General features: G+C 40.2%; 1 protein-coding gene across 4 annotated transcripts in view; it reads left to right on the top strand.

Moving 5' to 3' along the window:
• Positions 1 to 2083: 2083 nt before the first annotated feature.
• LOC143297186 (uncharacterized) overlaps positions 2084 to 24812 on the top strand; it is a 79430-nt gene continuing 56701 nt past the window's right edge. For 3 of the 4 annotated variants that reach the window (XR_013057223.1, XM_076609386.1, XM_076609388.1), the window contains exons 1-5: positions 2131 to 2490; positions 5890 to 6017; positions 11493 to 11569; positions 18426 to 18463; positions 21161 to 21217. Coding sequence is in view for 3 of the 4 variants with exons in the window: in XM_076609386.1 (XP_076465501.1) it covers positions 6013 to 6017; positions 11493 to 11569; positions 18426 to 18463; positions 21161 to 21217 (177 nt within the window). In the remaining variant the exon portion in view is untranslated. The other variant, XM_076609387.1, reaches the window with a different exon arrangement.

Genomic DNA, 24812 nt, shown 5'->3' on the forward strand with positions numbered 1-24812 from the left:
CAACAACGAACAAATCACAAAACCAAATGGGCATTGTAGTTAGAGATGTTTTAGTTAATTTTATTATTACAAATAATTTATATTCACCATGTCAGCATGGATTCAGGAAACAGAGGTCATGTATTACTCAACTGTTAGAGGTTATGGAAGACTTAACTCAGTTAATAGAAGAGAAGGAATCTGTAGATATTATATATTTAGACTTTAAAAAAGCTTTCGACTCTGTACCACATTATAGGTTATTATCTAAGTTAGAGGCTTATGGGATAAATGGCAATATCATGAAATGGATAAAGGCTTTCTTGGTAGGGAGAAGTCAGAAGGTAAGGGTTGGAAATAGTTTTTCACCAGATGTGCAAGTATTGAGCAGAATTCCTCAAGGTAGTATTTTAGGGCCAACTTTATTCACCATATTTATAAATGACCTCCCAAACTATGTTAGTACCTGCTGCAAAATATTTGCTGATGATACTAAAATTTATGATAAAACCCAAAATTCCTTCAAATTGCAAAATGACCTAGACAACCTACAAAATTGGTCAAGCATGTGGAATCTATATTTTAATGTATCTAAATGTAAAGTGCTACACTTAGGAAGAAATAATCCAAAAAAGAATTATTTAATGAAAATTGATGGCACAAATTCTAATGTTATTTCAGAATGCAATGAAGAATAAGACATGGGAGTAGATGAAAATTTTTCTTTTGATGGCCACATTCAGGCTGTGATAAATAAAGCTAATAAAGTATTTGTATTATTAAGAGAACATTTACATTTATGGATACGGACATTTTTGTCAACCTCTATAAAACAATTGTTCGACCAATTTTGGAATATGATAATATAATTTGGTATCCCAGACTAATAAGACAGTCTAAAGCAGTTGAACAGGTGCAAAAGAGAGCAACTAAAATGATACCAGAGTTAAGAGATTTGGACTACCAAAACCGTTTGAGACAACTAAACTTGCATTCACAAAAATACAGAAGATATAGAGGAGACATGATACAAGTATTCAAGATAATTAATAAAATGGTTGACACTGACCACTGCACCTTCTTTTCTACTAACAAACTCCATGTTACCAGAAGTTCAAATACTAACCATTTCACAAAATTTTGCAGAACAAATATTCGTAAGTTTTCTTTTAGCTTTAGAGCAGTTAAAGGATGGAATGCACTGAAAATTTCAACAAAAACAGCTAAAACTATTGACCAATTCAAGAATCTTCTAGACAGTGACTCTTAATCATTAATAAAACCATTCGATTCTGATGAATGAACATTAAAAAAAATTCATACGCATGTACGCAACCCTAAACTATTTCTATATTAAGAAGGGGCGTTGAAAAGCCAAAAAGGCTTAAAAAAGAAAAAAAAAAAAAAAAAAAAAAGTCCCAAATTCTGTACCTGTACCTTGTACGTTCGTCTGTTAAGTAAGGAATAGATGTGCAGTGATGGTAAGAATGCGTGTCAGTGGACACATAGTGTGTCGAAATAAACCCTTCTTCTTCAACTTGAGGACTCGTCGGAGGCCTCAAAACCGCCCAGTCTTGTTGCCACACACTTGCATGCAGGGTGATCTATTTTGTTGTTTAAGGTTTGTCCAGTCGTCTGACTGGAAGGAGTTCGTCGTCAGCATTTCTCACCATGATGATGAGTATTATTTGGTTCGTTATTATCATTATTTCATTGTTGTATTTCTTTTACTTATTTTGAGGCCCTCGGTCGCGTTGCAAAACAGTGTTGATAATGGTGTGCTGAGCCCGTTTCAGTTTCAGTTTCAGTAGCTCAAGGAGGCGTCACTGCGTTCGGACAAATCCATATACGCTACACCACATCTGCCAAGCAGATGCCTGACCAGCAGCGCAGCCCAACGCGCTTAGTCAGGCCTTGAGGAGAAAAAAAAATCATCATTGTTATTTATTTATTTATTATTATTATTATTTATTTTTTTTTTTTTACATTATAGTTATTATTTATTTTTTTTATTTGTGTAAGCTTATCTATTATTTGTGTAAGCTGAGCCCACGGACATGAAGTTCGTGGCTGAGCCAAGAAAGAAGAGGTTAGAGTGACGGGCCTTACCGGTTGTGTAGGGCCTAATGCAAGAGGAAGTACGAATCGTTTTCACTCAGTGTTTGTGTGTTTTTTCAGTTAAGTTTGATTTGTTATGGACAGGTACAAGCTATAAATTGTATGTATATGTGTGTGTATTAAAACGGGTACTTGGAAAGTTGTTAATTGTGTGTCTCCATTGCCAGTTTTGAATTTTCGTTCGGAACTGGAACTGAAACTAAAGTTGATTCCAATTATTCCCCACACACTGTGCATGCGTTTTGTCCAATGACAGACAGTCTTATAAAAGCCGTAGACCGTAACAGCCAATCAGACACGCCGTGAGAACTCAGTCACTGCGTTCGGCTGAGTCAGATTATCGAGACTGTTTGGGAAGACAGACGTGCAATAAAGTATTGACAATCTTTTCCAGTAAGTCAGTATGTTTGTGCTTTCGAAACCACTTTGTGACTGGTTGATTTATGTAGATTTGTGATAAATTATGAAAGATCAATTTGTATATTTTAAATTTTGCCTGTGACACCACAATTTCCTGGTTGAAAAACAGGAAAGAACAGTAGTTTCAGTTTCAGTATCAGTAGCTCAAGGAGGCGTCACTGCGTTCGGACAAAACCATATGCGCTACACCACATCTGCCAAGCAGATGCCTGACCAGCAGCGTAACCCAACGCACTTAGTCAGGCCTTGAAAAAAAAAAGAAGAAAAAAAAAGGGGGGAATAAATAATAGATAAGCTTACATAAATAAATAAATAAAATAAATAATAATTATAATATAGAAAAAGGTAGTAGTAGTAATAATAATAATAATAATAAAAGAATAAAATCAAATAAATAAATAAATTAAAAAAACAAAAAAAACAGCAATGATGATAAATAAGCAAATAAATGTAAAACATGAAGACACACATTCACACATACACCCACACATGTATAACAGATATGCACCAAACATGCAGTTTCACAGATATGAAATCACAGTCAAATACATATAAACGTACATGAGCTCCAACACACACACACACCACACACATTACCCTGCACCTCCTCTACCCCCCCTCCTCCACACACTCATTTCTAGTCTACATATTGCAGCTTCCACGACAAACACACACACACACACACACACTCACAGAGATGAACACTTATTTGTACAAGCACACACACATACGCCCATATCTCCCACCCCAAAGCCCACACACATATATACAAAGATATATATATATACATTCCAATATCCTGTTGCTCCCACAGTGTAGGCATGCATACACTCACATACCTCATCCTCTACCCCCCCCCCCCCCCAGCACCCCCACCTCCCCTCACACACACACACACACACAGACACACGTGCGTGAAAGAACAGTAACAATTTACAGGATGCAGGTGTAAACCATTGTAGGCCTATCTTCTATCAGTGCATGCAACAACGTACTATTTATGGGTGGAAAATGGATGGGTGTGAATGACTCACTTATGTAAGATAAACTTTTGTGAAAAAACCCAGACTGATTGAAAACGGACTGAAGTACAATACAATAAAATGTAATACTCATCACTGACACTGTGACAAGATTGTGCAATACCAGATCAGATAGTTACAGTGAAGTGAAATGATCACTGTCACTTTGGCAATGTAAGTAAACAAATTAAATTGTAATGTGTGGTGAGATAAGAATTGTTTAGAAAACTGTAGTCCGCATTTCTGCTGTATGTGTAAGCAGTACAACCATCCCTTGTAAAATAAAATACATGTATGCAGCCTTTGTTGTAGTGGTCTTATGGGTAAGTGTTTCACTGAATTTTACTTGATCTACTCAGCTCTTAGTGGGAATCCCTTTAAAGTCCACACAGAATACTTGAAGGCCATATTATTGCAGTGATTGTTACAATGTTAGTGGTTGTCTCCTGAACCTTTGTGTGGGATGGTACGTGGGACAGGTGTGCTGGATGAATGATTGTTAGTGGTTGTCTCCTAAACCTTTGTGTGTGGGACAGGTGTGCTGGATGAATGATTGTTAGTGGTTGTCTCCTAAACCAGTGTGTGGGACAGGTGTGCTGGATGAATGATTGCTAGTGGTTGTCTCCTAAACCAGTGTGTGGGACAGGTGTGCTGGATGAATGATTGCTAGTGGTTGTCTCCTAAACCAGTGTGTGGGACAGGTGTGCTGGATGAATGGTTGTTAGTGGTTGTCTCCTAAACCAGTGTGTGGGACAGGTGTGCTGGATGAATGATTGTTAGTGGTTGTCTCCTAAACCTTTGTGTGTGGGATGGTGGGACAGGTGTGCTGGATGAATGATTGTTAGTGGTTGTCTCCTAAACCTTTGTGTGTGGGAAAGGTGTGCTGGATGAATGATTGCTAGTGGTTGTCTCCTAAACCTTTGTGTGTGGGACAGGTGTGCTGGATGAATGATTGTTAGTGGTTGTCTCCTAAACCTTTGTGTGTGGGACAGGTGTGCTGGATGAATGATTGTTAGTGGTTGTCTCCTAAACATTTGTGTGTGGGACAGGTGTGCTGGATGAATGATTGTTAGTGGTTGTCTCCTAAACATTTGTGTGTGGGACAGGTGTGCTGGATGAATGATTGTTAGTGGTCGTCTCCTAAACCATTGTGTGGGACAGGTGTGCTGGATGAATGATTGTTAGTGGTCGTCTCCTAAACCAGTGTGTGGGACAGGTGTGCTGGATGAATGATTGCTAGTGGTTGTCTCCTAAACCAGTGTGTGGGACAGGTGTGCTGGATGAATGATTGCTAGTGGTTGTCTCCTAAACCAGTGTGTGGGACAGGTGTGCTGGATGAATGATTGCTAGTGGTTGTCTCCTAAACCAGTGTGTGGAACAGGTGTGCTGGATGAATGATTGTTAGTGGTTGTCTCCTAAACATTTGTGTGGAACAGGTGTGCTGGATGAATGATTGCTAGTGGTTGTCTCCTAAACCTTTGTGTGTGGGACAGGTGTGCTGGATGAATGATTGCTAGTGGTTGTCTCCTAAACCAGTGTGTGGAACAGGTGTGCTGGATGAATGATTGCTAGTGGTTGTCTCCTAAACCTTTGTGTGTGGGACAGGTGTGCTGGATGAATGATTGCTAGTGGTTGTCTCCAAAACCTTTGTGTGTGGGACAGGTGTGCTGGATGAATGATTGCTAGTGGTTGTCTCCTAAACCAGTGTGTGGGACAGGTGTGCTGGATGAATGGTTGTTAGTGGTTGTCTCCTAAACCAGTGTGTGGGACAGGTGTGCTGGATGAATGATTGCTAGTGGTTGTCTCCTAAACCTTTGTGTGTGGGACAGGTGTGCTGGATGAATGATTGTTAGTGGTTGTCTCCTAAACATTTGTGTGTGGGATGGTGGGATAGGTGTGCTGGATGAATGATTGTTAGTGGTTGTCTCCTAAACCAGTGTGTGGGGGACAGGTGTGCTGGATGAATGATTGTTAGTGGTTGTCTCCTAAACCTTTGTGTGGGAAAGGTGTGCTGGATGAATGAATGTTAGTGGTTGTCTCCTAAACATTTGTGTGTGGGAAAGGTGTGCTGGATGAATGAATGTTAGTGGTTGTCTCCTAAACCAGTGTGTGGGACAGGTGTGCTGGATGAATGGTTGTTAGTGGTTGTCTCCTAAGCATTTGTGTGTGGGACAGGTGTGCTGGATGAATGATTGTTAGTGGTTGTCTCCTAAACCTTTGTGTGTGGGATGGTGGGACAGGTGTGCTGGATGAATGATTGTTAGTGGTTCTCCTAAACCAGTGTGTGGGACAGGTGTGCTGGATGAATGGTTGTTAGTGGTTGTCTCCTAAACCTTTGTGTGTGGGATAGTGGGACAGGTGTGCTGGATGAGGGACTACAGGCTGCACCAGCTGTCCAGTGCTGGTGTCTGCTGCTGTGTCTGGTGACCACTGGCACATCCTACAGACTGCTAGAGGAGTCATCTATGACTTCATGATGTAAGTTTCTATTCATTTCAGTGTACTGTTGGCGTGTTGCTCTGTGTGCATTATTTGTTTTAGTTATTTCAAAACACAAAAGCGCGCACACACACACAGACACACAGGCACACACACACACACACACACACACACCACACAGAGTTTATCTATATGGATAATTATGGTCATGCTTTAATGGAGACTGACTTAACAATGATTAGGTAGGCCAGTCACTCTCTGTTTCGATTTGATAGTGTTAACAGGGGTGGGATAAAGTGGCCTAAAACTAGTGATTAGCAGGTTCCTGCTTAATGGATCAGTTGCAGAAAGTTGCTCCTCGGAAAGAAATCAGCCAAAAGCAGAGTCACTTTTCGTATGGAACTGTCACAAAGAAGTAAAGCGTAATAATTAGAACGATAATAGAATAATAATAATGATTTAAAAAAAAAAAAATTGGTAATTATTATAAACATATATATATAAGGCAGTGGATCATGTGCAGTGACAAATTTATCAAAGCGCTTTGACAACAGTCATTCATAACCATGCATCACTGTAATTCACTGGGAAGAAAGACAAAACTTTCAAATTTATACAACTACAAGCTAGAGAAACAGTACACCTGAAAGGGGAGGGGGTGGGGTGGGGGGGTGCATCGGGGGGAGGGGCAGGGGAGGGGGGGGCACTATTTTGGAAAGAGATAGGTGTTGAAGTCAGACTAGAAAGAGCTGAGTGCAGAAATTTGACAAAGGGAAAGATGAAGATCATTCCAAGTGTAAGGTCCAGCAGCAGTCGACAGTGGAGTGTTGGAATTTGGGAACGTAGAAACAGAGTGGATCTGAAGCTGATGGATGAAAACAACCCTTGTAATGCACAAAATGAAAATTAATAGTTGTATAGTTTGTTCATCAGGAGAAAAAAACATACATACAAACAAATGAAAAAAGCTAACAGCAATCGTGTGTCAGACATTATAAATAGGAGAAAAAAACATACATACAAACAAATGAAAAAAGCTAACAGCAATCGTGTGTCAGACATTATAAATACTTTTCTCCACACTGAAAAAAAAAAAAAAAAATTCAAGTCTGAAAATCAGAACATTATTGATTATAACTCAAGGACTGAAATTTTGGGCATGACCTTTAATCTGTCCTTGCCATAAAAATAATCTTTTTAATGTTTTTTTAATAATTTTTTAATTTTTTTTATTTATTATCTTTTTTTGTTGTTGTTGTTGTTGTATACGTGTGTGTGTGTGTGTGTGTTTATTTTTTTTTCAAGGCCTGACTAAGCGCGTTGGGTTACGCTGCTGGTCAGGCAGATGTGGTGTAGTGTATATGGATTTGTCCAAACAAAGTGACGCTTCCTTGAGCTACTGATACTGATACTGACTGTCTTTGCCAGTCTGCATCTACTGGTACTACAAAGACACACACACACACACACACACACACACACACACACACACACACACACACACACACACACACACACACACACACACACACTCTCACTCACTCACTTACCAATTATGGAATCATGCATGTAGGCATGCAAAAACATACACACACACACACACACACACACACACTTAATTACCAAGTATGTAATCATGCATGTAGGCATGCAAAAACATACACACACTCACACACACACACACACACACACACACACACACACACACACACACACACACACACACACACACACACACACACTCATTCACTCACTCACTCACCAAGTATGTAATCATGCATGTAGGCATGCAAACACACACACACACACACACACACACACACACACACACACACACACACACACTCACTCACTCACTCACTTACTCACCAAGTATGTAATCATGCATGTAGGCATGCAAAAACATGCACACACACAATGAACAAGAGCAACAGAGGCATCTATCTGTATGTACATCACACTTACTGTTTATATAACAAATATTGATATATGACAACTGCCTGTCATTAGCAGTTTCAGTATCAGTAGCTCAAGGAGGCATCACTGCGTTTGGACAAATCCATATACACTACACCACATCTGCCAAGCAGATGCCTGACCAGCAGTGTAACCCAATGCACTTTGTCAGGCCTTGAGACATTAGCAAGAGTGACAACTGTTGCTGTTACTACATCTGACATAACTGCTATTGCTCCAGTCATCAAAGGCGAATCAAAATCTGGTATTTAACAATGACATTAACAAGAATGAAACTTGACAAATAGCAACAGATAAGATTCCCCATTTGTTTGTGTTAACCATTTCCAGATCTGAGTCAGTATATAACTGGTGGAGTTGAAAATGGATAATGTAATTGCAGACTGGATTAAATTTAAAAGAAGACGCAAAGTGAAATAGCAATCTAAAAACTGGCATATGTATAAATAATTACAGAACCCTGCATTCAACTGAACATATCTGTGTATTGAAGCAACTATTTTGATTTAAACTATCAACTTGGAGCAACATAGGGCGCCACCATATTGGGCTTTGCTCTCTAGAAAGGGTACAGCGAGAGGTCAATAGTGATGTCACAGTGACTGTGCTCAAACTCAAAGCCAGCTTCCACGATTGCTTTGTTTACAACAATTGTGGGAAACAACAGATATTTTGTGATTCAAACTGCAGGCCCATCACATTCATCGTTTCAAAAGCTGCTTCAGTCAGATCATTGTCTCTGGAACATATGCTTTGTTTGGGCACGATGGAGTTGGCAAACATGCAGTTTCCACATCGGCGCTCAGAACTTTGATTTGTGATATTGATGTCAGTTTCATGAGCTTACTTTAACTCTTCTTCTGTAAACTAGTTCAGAATTATATGGAACTGAACCCAAATCCATCCCAGTCCTTGCACTGTAGGTTTTTTTTTCTTTTCTTCAGGAAGGTCCTTGAACAGTTTTTTTTATTTATTTTTTTTATTTTATTGAATTTGATTTGATCTGCTTCACAAGTCAGCCTAAAGAGAAAGCGAGTCTTCATAGTTCATATTTGTGACTTCACAACTTTTTGGAAAATCATAATCACAGCCTCTACGACTGCTGGAAGCATCACATTTTAATCAAAAATATTTTTTATCTCAAGATACACATTTATTTGAGCCATAACTACCTAAAATCTATCTTTGTAAGCCATAAGATAAAGCCAAACCACACCTTGTCCCCTTTAAAAGTATAGAACTGTGCTCACTTTTTATGTCATGAATAAAGGAGTAAGACTAAGAGACACATCAATCTGTGTATGGTAAAACATACTTGTAGGAACACAGGTTGCACTTGAAAATACAAAACTAGTTTGAGACACATCAATCTGTGTGTGGTAAAACATACTTGTAGGAACACAGGTTGCACTTGAAAATACAAAACTAGTTTGAGACACATCAATCTGTGTGTGGTAAAACATACTTGTAGGAACACAGGTTGCACTTGAAAATACAAAACTAGTTTGAGACACATCAATCTGTGTGTGGTAAAACATACTTGTAGGAACACAGGTTGCACTTGAAAATACAAAACTAGTTTGAGACACATCAATCTGTGTGTGGTAAAACATACTTGTAGGAACACAGGTTGCACTTGAAAATACAAAACTAGTTTGAGACACATCAATCTGTGTGTGGTAAAACATACTTGTAGGAACACAGGTTGCACTTGAAAATACAAAACTAGTTTGAGACACATCAATCTGTGTGTGGTAAAACATACTTGTAGGAACACAGGTTGCACTTGAAAATACAAAACTAGTTTGAGACACATCAATCTGTGTGTGGTAAAACATACTTGTAGGAACACAGGTTGCACTTGAAAATACAAAACTAGTTTGAGACACATCAATCTGTGTGTGGTAAAACATACTTGTAGGAACACAGGTTGCACTTGAAAATACAAAACTAGTTTGAGACACATCAATCTGTGTGTGGTAAAACATACTTGTAGGAACACAGGTTGCACTTGAAAATACAAAACTAGTTTGAGACACATCAATCTGTGTGTGGTAAAACATACTTGTAGGAACACAGGTTGCACTTGAAAATACAAAACTAGTTTGAGACACATCAATCTGTGTGTGGTAAAACATACTTGTAGGAACACAGGTTGCACTTGAAAATACAAAACTAGTTTGAGACACATCAATCTGTGTGGTAAAACATACTTGTAGGAACACAGGTTGCACTTGAAAATACAAAACTAGTTTGAGACACATCAATCTGTGTGGTAAAACATACTTGTAGGAACACAGGTTGCACTTGAAAATACAAAACTAGTTTGAGACACATCAATCTGTGTGGTAAAACATACTTGTTGGAACACAGGTTGCACTTGAAAATACAAAACTAGTTTGAGACACATCAATCTGTGTGGTAAAACATACTTGTAGGAACACAGGTTGCACTTGAAAATACAAAACTAGTTTGAGACACATCAATCTGTGTGGTAAAACATACTTGTAGGAACACAGGTTGCACTTGAAAATACAAAACTAGTTTGAGACACATCAATCTGTGTGGTAAAACATACTTGTTGGAACACAGGTTGCACTTGAAAATACAAAACTAGTTTGAGACACATCAATCTGTGTGGTAAAACATACTTGTTGGAACACAGGTTGCACTTGAAAATACAAAACTAGTTTGAGACACATCAATCTGTGTGGTAAAACATACTTGTAGGAACACAGGTTGCACTTGAAAATACAAAACTAGTTTGAGACACATCAATCTGTGTGTGGTAAAACATACTTGTTGGAACACAGGTTGCACTTGAAAATACAAAACTAGTTTGAGACACATCAATCTGTGTGGTAAAACATACTTGTTGGAACACAGGTTGCACTTGAAAATACAAAACTAGTTTGAGACACATCAATCTGTGTGGTAAAACATACTTGTTGGAACACAGGTTGCACTTGAAAATACAAAACTAGTTTGAGACACATCAATCTGTGTGGTAAAACATACTTGTAGGAACACAGGTTGCACTTGAAAATACAAAACTAGTTTGAGACACATCAATCTGTGTGGTAAAACATATTTGTTGGAACACAGGTTGCACTTGAAAATACAAAACTAGTTTGAGACACATCAATCTGTGTGGTAAAACATACTTGTAGGAACACAGGTTGCACTTGAAAATACAAAACTAGTTTGAGACACATCAATCTGTGTGGTAAAACATATTTGTTGGAGAGGTAACAACATGAAGATCAGATAAGCAGCATTTCAAGATACTGAGGTGCCATATTATTGTGACATACAATACATCAGTAACATTTTATTGAATTCTTATTCTTTTCATAAAAATGGGATGTTTCACTGTTTTTCTGTGGCTTGTAGAATTATTTTGGCAGCAAGTACTTACAATGCATGTTTTGAAGAGCAAGACAATAAGCTTAAGTAGCAAGAAAGAGAATGTAAATCATGTTGGGAATATTGTAGTTACACATGGTTTGTCATCTCTCTCTGATTTAATGTTTTCAGGAATCGAACTGTAAAGGTGACAGGCTTTTCCCTCAGGGGCAAGACAGTGCTCAAGTTGAGAGAGTTGTTCTCCAGAGGTCAGTTACTGTTTGACTTTTTGTTTAAATGAATGATTGACTGATTGCCAGAGTTCGTCTGGAGCTAGATTGAGTGAATGGTTAATTTACTCTTCCTGTGTAATAACCTGTTATTTCACCTGTCTGTATGTGTGTCCATGGTAAACTCAACAGTCATTTTCTCTGGAAATACATTGTTGACCTCAAATTCGGCTGAGAAAGAAATCTGCTCTTTGTGAAAATTCTACTGCAATTTTCGGCCAATATAAGGTGTTACTCTTTTTATATATATATATATATATATATATATATATATATATATATATATATTGAAATCTGCCCCCTGAATCTTATTGGCTGTATCCGCTCTGTGTCTGAAAACAAAATTCTGACCACCATGAGGGGCCACCTGACATGACAAATTCAGAATATGACAACATTGTTGATCATAATACATGCTCAGTATTGCACTGAACAGCAACACTTCCTTATTACCACTGTTTGATTCGATATGGTTCTTGTTCACCATCAAATCAGATTGAAACCAAATCACATACTACACCAGATTTGAACTGAATGTGATTGCAGTTCACCCATAGACCATGAAAAAGAGCAGTGTGAGTTTGGGATAAATTTGTGGTGTGAAAGTAGAGAAATGAGGAGTGAACTGATCGGTTTTCGAAAGCAGAATGCAAAGCAAAATGGTGGACAGGACTGAAAGTGGGGCTAACAGACTGGATTCTGATTGAACAAACTAATGAACTGGGGCTTTACAACAGTGCACATTCAACTGAAGGCTGTAAAAATGAAAAAAAAAAGTAAAAAAATTGTTTGTTTTTTTAAAGAAAGCAGACAAACGGAGTAGCAGAGGCAGATGAAAACATGTCAGATTCCAATCCAGTATTCCGAAGATGACGTCACTACTTAGAAAACAACATCCGCTGTTGGCAAAGCCATAATAGAGGACTTTTGCTTTACAACAGATGTGGCTTATTGGATGGGAGTGCCTCTTACGAGTTCAAAATTATTTTTTTCTTCAAATTCAGGGGGTACACCTCATGCGCTGCAGCGCCTTTTAGGACGAAAATGACAGTAATCAGTTATAATGACAATGCACTTGAGGGAAGGGCACAGAAAATTATAAAGAAGCCAAACATGTTTCCACAGTCATGTTACTGTTTTAGTGTTTTATTTATTTTTCACAATACTCAGCTCTTCAGTCTGACAGACAGGTGCAATAGATGAGTGGTTAAAACGTTGGACTTTCAATCTGAGGGTCCTGGGTTCAAATCTCAGTAACAGTGCCTGGTGGGTAAAGGGTGGAGATTTTGTTGATCTCCTTGGTCAGCATGTGTGGAGACCTGCTTGTGCCTGAACCCCTTTCATGTGTATACGCAAGCAGAAGATCAAATACGCACATTAAAGATGCTATATTCCATGTCACTGTTTGGTGGGTTATGGGAATAAGAATATACCCAGCATGCACACTCCCGAAAATGGAGTATGGTTGCCTACATGGTGGGGTATCAACGATCATGCACGTAAAAGCCACTCATGTACATACAAATGAACATGGGAGTTGCAGCCCAGGAATGGACAAGAAAATTGTGACATAGTGACACAATCACAGTGATTATTTGCTTCAGTTTGAGTGAAAATAGTGACTTTTTCCCTTGCATGTTGAATCTACATAATGCTATCAATGTGTACGTCTGCAGTGAAAATAGTGACTTTTTCCCTTGCATGTTGAATCTACATAATGCTATCAATGTGTACGTCTGCAGTGAAAATGGTGACTTTTACCCTTGAATGTTGAATCTACATAATGCTATCAATGTGTACGTCTGCAGTGAAAATGGTGACTTTTACCCTTGAATGTTGAATCTACATAATGCTATCAATGTGTACGTCTGCAGTGAAAATGGTGACTTTTACCCTTGCATGTTGAATCTACATAATGCTATCAATGTGTACGTCTGCAGTGAAAATGGTGACTTTTTCCCTTGAATGTTGAATCTACATAATGCTATCAATGTGTACGTCTGCAGTGAAAATAGTGACTTCCCTTGAATGTTGAATCTACATAATGCTATCAATTTTAGTGAAAATAGTAACTTTTTCCCTTGAATGTTGAATCTACATAATGCTATCAGTTTTAGTGAAAATAGTGACTTTTTCCGTAGAATGTTGAATCTACATAATGCTATCAATTTTAGTGAAAATAGTAACTTTTTCCGTTGAATGTTGAATCTTCATTATGCTATCAATTTGAATGAAAATAGTGACTTTTTCCGTTGAATCTTGAATCTACATAATGCTATCAATTTTAGTGAAAATAGTAACTTTTTCCGTTGAATGTTGAATCTGCATAATGCTATCAATGTGTACGTCTGCAGTGAAAATAGTGAATTTTTCCGTTGAATGTTGAATCTACATAATGCTATCAGTTTTAGTGAAAATAGTAACTTTTTCCGTTGAATGTTGAATCTGCATAATGCTATCAATGTGTACGTCTGCAGTGAAAATAGTGAATTTTTCCGTTGAATGTTGAATCTACATAATGCTATCAGTTTTAGTGAAAATAGTAACTTTTTCCGTTGAATGTTGAATCTGCATAATGCTATCAATGTGTACGTCTGCAGTGAAAATAGTGAATTTTTCCGTTGAATGTTGAATCTACATAATGCTATCAGTTTTAGTGAAAATAGTAACTTTTTCCGTTGAATGTTGAATCTGCATAATGCTATCAATGTGTACGTCTGCAGTGAAAATAGTGAATTTTTCCGTTAAATGTTGAATCTACTTAATGCTTTCAATGTGTACGTCTGCCTGGAACAGCAAAATTCTGCCATGTAATAAGTACATGTACTGACAATCTCCTTTATAACAATTAATAAAATTCTGCATATTAAAACTAATGCATACATCTGCCTGGAGCAGCAAAATTTTGCAATGTATTTGATGTTATGGGATGTCATTCTGAAGGTATTAAGGGAATTTTTTTTTAACAGATCTTACTCATCTAAAACATTACATTTTAACCTTCACCATACTTTGTAGGCCTCACAGACCCATTCATATCTTGTAAAAAACCTGGAAAAACCTAATCAGAATGTGAGTTGATGGATTGAGAAGGTGGAAAACATGTTGACCAACTCTGAATTTGAAGGACAGAGATGTTGGAGGTTGTGTAGGAGGCAGTGGTGGTGGGGTGTCGACAGGAGGGAGCGGGGGAAGGGGGTTGGGGGGAGGCAGAGAACTAGCATTGTTTGCAGGGCCCAAGAGAGTGGAACCCCATGGATTTTGATCTTGGATTGATTTTAGCTTGATTGCCCAAACAAGTTCGATAATCCTGTGACCTGCTGAAAGACATGGCCACACACAACAAAAGATAGTCAGCGAAGCGATTAAGAGGCAGAAAATGTGAAAAACAAAGGAGCAGGAGGGAAGATGTTTGCCGGAAAAAAGAGGGTGCTGTACATGGACGTGGAAGGAAGGTTACCTACTAAGGGAGGTTATTAGCCAGTTGTCTGTTCAGGACAGGGAATCAGACCCCTGCTAAAGTCTGCACTTGTGGGTCACAGTATGTTAGATTGAGTGTCATTTCAGGAAGAAAATTTCCTTTTTAACAGATTTACTTGAGATTTCATGTATTCAACAAATTCTGTATGGGAATTGTTTTTGCACATTTTCTATAGTCCTGGTTACGAAGTAATAAATAGCACGTGCTGAAAATATCAACTGGTAAAGAACAAAACATTTCAGCACTCCATTCCTGTGCTGTGGATATCACAGACACACACTTTGTGTCTCACAGACTGAACAGCAACATCGTGCAGCAGACAATATATAATGACATCATAAGTTGATTGTTGCTACAGCTGAGTGGTTCAAGCATGGGACTTTCAATGTGAGCATCTTGGGTTCAAATCCTGGTCACTGTGCCTGGTGGGTAAAGGGTGGACATGTCTCCCATCTCCCAGGTCAGTAGATGTGCAGACCTGCTAGTGCCTGAACCAGTACTTCAGTCTTCTTTGTGCTTATGGTGAGGCTGAAGTTTGTGCTGGCAATTGGAAACTTGTCAGTTCTGCATTGCATGTCGGCTTCTGTGTCAGTGTTAAGGATGCAGTCATCAGCGATCAGAAAGTCTCTGCCATAACCTTGGTTTTTCACGAAGTGTCCTGGACGTGAAAGTAACAAGGCAGCTGACATGATTCATTGTGTAAGTTATACAATTCACCGGGAAAAAGGGTGTAATTGTTCTGTCACTAACAGAACGTGTCCGTGCAGACATGTTTTACTCATAGAACACACCTTTCCTCTATGTAAAGGGGAGAGGAAACTGCAGTGGGTCTGCATTAAAACTGACAGTTCAGTCACCCTTCACTGACACATCTGCGAGTCTTGCACTGACCTTGCCTTGCCTAACTGGAGGCTTGACCAAGAGATAGAGGCCACCATCAGCCTCAGAGTTCCTGGCATCACCACCAAAGACCAGCAACCAGCTACTCTCAAGATCCTGACTCTGGCCATGATAGAGGAGTCCTACCCAGCCAGCTCCTGGACCCATGTATACACGGATGGATCAGCGGAGGAAGCCACGCACAACGGAGGCAGTGGAGTCTACATCAGATTTCCCGATGGAGAGCACAGCAGCATCGCACTCCCTGGAGGAAAGCTCTGTTCCAATTTCAGAGCTGAAGTCCTGGCCATTAAAACAGCAGCAGAATTCCTCTCCTCCTGTGGAAAGCCCCTTGGCAGCATCTCCATCTTCACTGACTCCATGTCCACACTCCAGGCCCTTGACTCCCCTGATCCTGGTCCACTGATCCAGTCCCTTAAGGCCTCCCTCACAACCCTTACCCAAACAGCCCCAACGGATGCTACCAGGCACACCAAGATCCCATCAGGACACTGGAGAGAAGACACCAGACTACCATCTACCGCCTTCGCACAGGACACTGCGGCCTCCGAGCACACCTGAAGAGGATTGGAGTGGCAGCCACATCCCTATGTGATTGCAGCCAGGCTGACCAGACCCCATCCCATATTCTCCAAGACTGCCCCCTGTATGAGAAGATGCGGCAGCAGTCCTGGCCTGGGGGTGCTGACCTCAACACCAAGCTCTGGGGGACGGCAGCCGATCTTCACCGGACGTCCGAGTTTGTGGCATCCCTCGGACTTCGACCCTGACTGCGTAGCTGTCGAACATAAAGAAGAAGAAGAAGATGACATCTGCATTAAAACTGACAGTTCAGTCACCCTTCACTGACACATCTGTATTAAAACTGAAAGTTCATTCACCCTTCACTGACACATCTGCATTAAACCTGACAGTTCAGTCACCCTTCACTGACACATCTGCATTAAAACTGACAGCTCATTCACCCTCCACTGACACATCTGTAAACTGACAGTTCAGTCACCCTTCACTGATACATCTGTAAACAGACAGTTCAGTCATCCTTCACTGACACATCTGTAAACTGACAGCTCATTCACCCTTCACTGACATATCTGTAAACTGACAGCTCAGTCACCCTCCACTGACACATCTGTAAACTGACAGTTCAGTCATCCTTCACTGACACATCTGTAAACTGACAGTTCAGTCATCCTTCACTGACACATCTGTAAACAGACAGTTCAGTCACCCTCCACTGACACATCTGTAAACAGTTCAGTCACCCTCCACTGACACATCTGTAAACTGACAGTTCAGTCACCCTCCACTGACACATCTGTAAACAGTTCAGTCACCCTCCACTGACACATCTGTAAACAGACAGTTCAGTCACCCTCCACTGACACATCTGTAAACAGTTCAGTCACCCTTCACTGACACATCTGTAAACTGACAGTTCAGTCACCCTTCACTGACACATCTGTAAACTGACTGTTCAGTCACCCTCCACTGACACATCTGTAAACTGACAGTTCAGTCACCCTTCACTGACACATCTGTAAACTGACAGATCAGTCATCCTTCACTGACACATCTGTAAACTGACAGTTCAGTCACCCTTCACTGACACATCTGTAAACTGACAGTTCAGTCACCCTTCACTGACACATCTGTAAACTGACAGTTCAGTCACCCTCCACCGACACATCTGTAAACAGACAGTTCAGTCACCCTTCACCGACACATCTGTAAACTGACAGTTCAGTCACCCTTCACTGACACATCTGTAAACTGACTGTTCAGTCACCCTCCACTGACACATCTGTAAACTGACTGTTCAGTCACCCTTCACTGACACATCTGTAAACAGACTGTTCAGTCACCCTTCACTGACACATCTGTAAACAGACAGTTCAGTCACCCTTCACTGACACATCTGTAAACTGACAGATCAGTCATCCTTCACTGACACATCTGTAAACTGACAGTTCAGTCATCCTTCACTGACACATCTGTAAACAGACAGTTCAGTCATCCTTCACTGACACATCTGTAAACTGACAGATCAGTCACCCTTCACTGACACATCTGTAAACAGACTGTTCAGTCACCCTTCACTGACACATCTGTAAACAGACAGTTCAGTCACCCTTCACTGACACATCTGTAAACTGACAGATCAGTCATCCTTCACTGACACATCTGTAAACTGACAGTTCAGTCACCCTTCACTGACACATCTGTAAACTGACAGTTCAGTCACCCTTCACTGACACATCTGTAAACTGACAGTTCAGTCACCCTTCACTGACAGTCACACACTGGTAGTTGGTTGCCCCACACAATCAGAGAGGTAGGTATTCTAAGCCCTGATTGTTAAATAATGTACAACATTTGTTTGAAGAGGTGTTTTCAGACTGCTGTTGACAATTACAGAGTGGACTGAATTGGATTTTCTGATTTCTGTTACAGTTGGTCAAGTGCAGAAGGTGTATTTGTCTCCGGACAAGGTGGGCATATAATATTATTATCTGGTCTCCAGTTGTTTTGCTCTCTTGGTGTCCCTTCTTTCATCACTTCCTTATGGCACATGACAGAGTTTACTGTTGCTGTTGACACATCCATCTGCCTCCTGGTGATAGGAAAATGACAGTGTACTTTTTTTATTTATAACATTGAAAGGTCAATTTGTTTGAAATTTGGTTGTGTATTTTACAGCTTGGTATTATTATTGTTACATCAGCATTTTCATTATATTCATTTTGATGAATAAATGAAAAAGGAAACAAAACAGAAAACAAAATACCAGATGCAGTACCACCACACTTCTATTATGTTTCAACCTAAGGGCTATATGGGCTATATTTTCTCTCAAAATTGCTCAAGTTCAAGACTTACATTGACAGTTAATCTGTAATTTTATTTTATTTATTTGTCTTATGGCATATCTCTGCTTTATGTTTTTCATAGATATTGTATTTAGTCTTTAGAGCTGAATTTTGCAGTCTCCATTTATGAATGTGAAACTTACAGCAATGGACATATTGCACTATCTTTAGAGCACATTAGAAAAGCTAAATTGCAACAACAATCACATTTTTCCTGAAGCAGTGACCTCATAGCATTCCAGAATTCCTGTGACTTTTGGGCAGCTCAAAGCAAGCACAATAGGTTCCTCCACATTGATACAGAAAGAGCACAGTGGGGAATCTGAAAGCTTTAGGAGGTATGAACATTTATTTGTTGGAATAAGGCTATGCAAAATTCATATAAAAAAATCACACAAGTCAACAATCTGAGTTAGTTTTAAAAGGTTAAAGAAAAATTTTCCGGCAGACCGTACAGACATATGGTATCATGACAATCTCAGGCAGATTTAAAAGGTTTAAGAAAAAAATTCCTCCAGACCGTACAGACATTGTTATGTTTGCTCCCATTTCCTTATACCTGGAGGATCTGTAATGTTGTTGATCAAAAGTACAATATAATGTTTTTGCTCCTCTCAGTTTTAATTGTCACCAAGACGGGGTGCAATAGCTGAGTTGTTAAAGTGTTGGACTTTAAATCTGAAGGTCTCAGGTTCGAATTTCGGTAACAGCGTCTGGTGGGTAAAGGATGGAGATTTTTCCAATGTCCTACGTCAGCATAAGTGCAGACCTGCTTGTGCCTGAACCACCTTTGTGTGTATACACAAGCAGATCAAATACGCACGTTAAAGATCTTGTAATCCATTTCAGCGTTTGGTGGTTTATGGAAACAAGAACATACCCAGCATGCACACTCATGAAAACGGAGGATGGCTATCTACATGGCGGGGTAAAAACGGTCATACACGTAAATGCCCACTCGTGCACATATGAGTGAACATGGGTTTTGCAGCCCATGAACGAAGAAGAAGAATTGTCACCAAACTTTCGAGTTGATCAGTAGTGCCGGTACTATGGTTTGAAATTAGCCCAGACATCTTTTAGCACTTCCTAGCTGCTTTGATTATTCTGCCATATACTAAAAAGTTTATATAGATACACAGGGATCTTTGCTTTAGTTTTCAAAACTAAAAAACTCACCATTAGCATCCTTCAGTTGCCATTTTTCACACACACACACACACACACACACACAAAAGAAAAAGAAAAAAAGTAATGTATAACAACAGATCAGAAATTTTTGGTACACTTCTTCAAAACAACACTGCACGTCCCCCTCCCAGTATATTTAGATATCTTGTATTGGGACTTATGTTTAACAGAATACATTTTACAATGAATCTGAAGCAAAAATCCTTTTCTGGCCACTTGATCTTCAGGGCTGACAGAAATAAGTACATGTGATCATTTCTTCTGGATTACAAATATAAAATGTACCCACTTTACTTGTATTCATCCCAAAGAAATTTGTGAAAACACTCAGTTCACTTACAAACAGAATTGGTCGATCTGGTAGATTACTAAAGAGATGATCTGGTTTGGAGTCAGCCAGTGTTTTGATAACTTTAATTTTACTTTGTGGTGCTAAATTCCTTCTTGACCAGGAACTTAACAAAGGATGACTGTCTTCCAGAGTTGAAGATATCATCAGTATCTGTTGAAAGGCTAACACCATGCACTACTAAAACCCTTGGATTAAATACAAATGTGAATTCAGACATGCATCTAATTCCTGAATTTTTCATTGCTTAAATGCAATTCACCTGTGAGATGTCCAAGTTCATGTATAGACCAGAGATAATGGAAAAACAAAGCAACGTATACATCACCACAAATTGCAATGTTAGGGCTTCTTTGTTGTCTGACACTTTAATGTGTTAATGGTTTGGTTGTTTCTTATTAAGATTGACAATAACTGTAGACATAAGATACAAAAAAGGCAAACATGGATCACGCTGTCTAACTCCTCTGAATATCAAACCAGCTAGTGTTTTCACCACAGACTGCAACACTGAAACTGTTATTAGTATGAAAGATTTAAGTCACTCGTTTTACATAATTATGGACTAAATGATCAAAAGTCTGAACATTTTTCACATGAAAGACTGTGCTGTTATATCAAAGGCTTTTTGGAAATCAATCAGCAGTAGAAGGCCAGGTGTATTTTCTGTTTCATGTTTGTTCTTATCAGAGGATTTGAAAAAGCTGACTTTGTATGAAGCTAGGTGTTTAAGATTAATGTTTGTTTTTTAAACATTTGCTTTGTTATGTGTTTTGCAGAATGCGGCATTTGTTCGTTTTGAGTACCAAAGTGCTGTCAGCTATGTCCTGGATCAGGTAATTCAAATAAAAAAGTCCACTCTCTGTTTGTTTTTTTCTTACAACTTGTCAGATAGCAACAACAGTGAAGAGCAACAACAAAATAAAGTACATTGTCTGTATCATGCTTGTTGCACAGTGCTGAATCTTCAGAACAAGCAGACACTGTCCTTGTTCTTCAGAACCAACACAGACAGTGTGTTGTGGTGGACAGACAGCCAACACAGACATGCTCTTTACTTGATAGGCAGTGTGTTGTGGTGGTGGACAGACAGCCAACACAGACATGCTCTTTGCTTGATAGGCAGTGTGTTGTTGTGGACAGACAGCCAACACAGACATCCTCTTTGCTTGATAGGCAGTGTGTTGTTGTGGTGGACAGACAGCCAACACAGACATCCTCTTTACTTGATAGGCAGTGTGTTGTAATGGACAGACAGCCAACACAGACATCCTCTTTACTTGATAGGCAGTGTGTTGTTGTGGTGGACAGACAGCCAACACAGACATCCTCTTTACTTGATAGGCAGTGTGTTGTTGTGGTGGACAGACAGCCAACACAGACATCCTCTTTGCTTGATAGGCAGTGTGTTGTGGTGGACAGACAGCCAACACAGACATCCTCTTTACTTGATAGGCAGTGTGTTGTGGTGGACAGACAGCCAACACAGACATCCTCTTTACTTGATAGGCAGTGTGTTGTTGTGGACAGACAGCCAACACAGACATCCTCTTTACTTGATAGGCAGTGTGTTGTTGTGGACAGACAGCCAACACAGACATCCTCTTTACTTGATAGGCAGTGTGTTGTGGTGGACACACAGCCAACACAGACATGCTCTTTACTTGATAGGCAGTGTGTTGTGGTGGACACACAGCCAACACAGACATGCTCTTTACTTGATAGGCAGTGTGTTGTTGTGGACAGACAGCCAACACAGACATCCTCTTTACTTGATAGGCAGTGTGTTGTTGTGGACAGACAGCCAACACAGACATCCTCTTTACTTGATAGGCAGTGTGTTGTTGTGGACAGACAGCCAACACAGACATCCTCTTTGCTTGATAGGCAGTGTGTTGTTGTGGACAGACAGTCAACACAGACATCCTCTTTACTTGATAGGCAGTGTGTTGTTGTGGACAGACAGCCAACACAGACATCCTCTTTACTTGATAGGCAGTGTGTTGTTGTGGACAGACAGCCAACACAGACATCCTCTTTGCTTGATAGGCAGTGTGTTGTTGTGGACAGACAGCCAACACAGACATCCTCTTTACTTGATAGGCAGTGTGTTGTTGTGGACAGACAGCCAACACAGACATCCTCTTTACTTGATAGGCAGTGTGTTGTGGTGGTGTACAGACAGCCAACACAGACATCCTCTTTACTTGATAGGCAGTGTGTTGTTGTGGACAGACAGCCAACACAGACATCCTCTTTACTTGATAGGCAGTGTGTTGTTGTGGACAGACAGCCAACACAGACATCCTCTTTGCTTGATAGGCAGTGTGTTGTTGTGGACAGACAGCCAACACAGACATCCTCTTTACTTGATAGGCAGTGTGTTGTGGTGGTGTACAGACAGCCAACACAGACATCCTCTTTACTTGATAGGCAGTGTGTTGTTGTGGACAGACAGCCAACACAGACATCCTCTTTGCTTGATAGGCAGTGTGTTGTGGTGGTGGACAGCCAGCCAACAGAGACATCCTCTTTACTTGATAGGCAGTGTGTTGTTGTGGTGGACACACAGCCAACACAGACATCCTCTTTGCTTGATAGGCAGTGTGTTGTTGTGGACAGACAGCCAACACAGACATCCTCTTTACTTGATAGGCAGTGTGTTGTTGTGGTGGACACACAGCCAACACAGACATCCTCTTTACTTGATAGGCAGTGTGTTGTTGTGGACAGACAGCCAACACAGACATCCTCTTTACTTGATAGGCAGTGTGTTGTTGTGGTGGACAGACAGCCAACACAGACATCCTCTTTGCTTGATAGGCAGTGTGTTGTTGTGGACACACAGCCAACACAGACATGCTCTTTACTTGATAGGCAGTGTGTTGTGGTGGACAGACAGCCAACACAGACATCCTCTTTACTTGATAGGCAGTGTGTTGTTGTGGACAGACAGCCAACACAGACATCCTCTTTACTTGATAGGCAGTGTGTTGTTGTGGACAGACAGCCAACACAGACATCCTCTTTGCTTGATAGGCAGTGTGTTGTTGTGGACAGACAGCCAACACAGACATCCTCTTTACTTGATAGGCAGTGTGTTGTTGTGGACAGACAGCCAACACAGACATCCTCTTTACTTGATAGGCAGTGTGTTGTAATGGACAGACAGCCAACACAGACATCCTCTTTACTTGATAGGCAGTGTGTTGTGGTGGACAGACAGCCAACACAGACATCCTCTTTACTTGATAGGCAGTGTGTTGTTGTGGACAGACAGCCAACACAGACATCCTCTTTACTTGATAGGCAGTGTGTTGTTGTGGTGGACAGACAGCCAACACAGACATCCTCTTTGCTTGATAGGCAGTGTGTTGTGGTGGTGTACAGACAGCCAACACAGACATCCTCTTTACTTGATAGGCAGTGTGTTGTTGTGGACAGACAGCCAACACAGACATCCTCTTTACTTGATAGGCAGTGTGTTGTTGTGGTGGACAGACAGCCAACACAGACATCCTCTTTACTTGATAGGCAGTGTGTTGTTGTGGACAGACAGCCAACACAGACATCCTCTTTACTTGATAGGCAGTGTGTTGTGGTGGACAGACAGCCAACACAGACATCCTCTTTACTTGATAGGCAGTGTGTTGTGGTGGACAGACAGCCAACACAGACATCCTCTTTACTTGATAGGCAGTATGTTGTTGTGGACACACAGCCAACAGAGACATCCTCTTTACTTGATAGGCAGTGTGTTGTTGTGGACAGACAGCCAACACAGACATGCTCTTTACTTGATAGGCAGTGTGTTGTTGTGGACACACAGCCAACACAGACATCCTCTTTACTTGATAGGCAGTGTGTTGTTGTGGACAGACAGCCAACAGAGGCTGGTTGGCATTGTGGTCATGTGGTCTCACCACTGGGTCTCCTCTTGTGCTGTCAGTCTCTCACTTGCTTCCTTTCTCAGCATGACTCTCCTTTTCTACTCATCTGAGACTACTCATTTCACAAATCTTTTTTTTTTCAAGGTCCAGGGTTGGGTTCATAAGTGATCTTAGCAGCGATAACAAATTAGTGTTAAGAGTGAGGACATTGTCTAATGCTAAGCCAGCTGAGGGCTTCTAATATTGGATAAAAAATTGGCATTAAGAGTTAGGACATTGTCTAATGCTAAGCCAGCTGAGGGCTTCTAATATTGGATAAAAAATTGGCGTTAAGAGTTAGGACATTGTCTAATGCTAAGCCAGCTGAGGGCTTCTAATATTGGATAAAAAATTGGCATTAAGAGTTAGGACATTGTCTAATGCTAAGCCAGCTGAGGGCTTGTAATATTGGATAAAAAATTGGCATTAAGAGTTAGGACATTGTCTAATGCTAAGCCAGCTGAGGGCTTCTAATATTGGATAAAAAATTGGCATTAAGAGT

Source organism: Babylonia areolata, chromosome 22 (genome assembly GCF_041734735.1).
Source record: "Babylonia areolata isolate BAREFJ2019XMU chromosome 22, ASM4173473v1, whole genome shotgun sequence".
In the NCBI taxonomy this organism is placed as follows: Eukaryota; Metazoa; Mollusca; class Gastropoda; order Neogastropoda; family Buccinidae; genus Babylonia; species Babylonia areolata.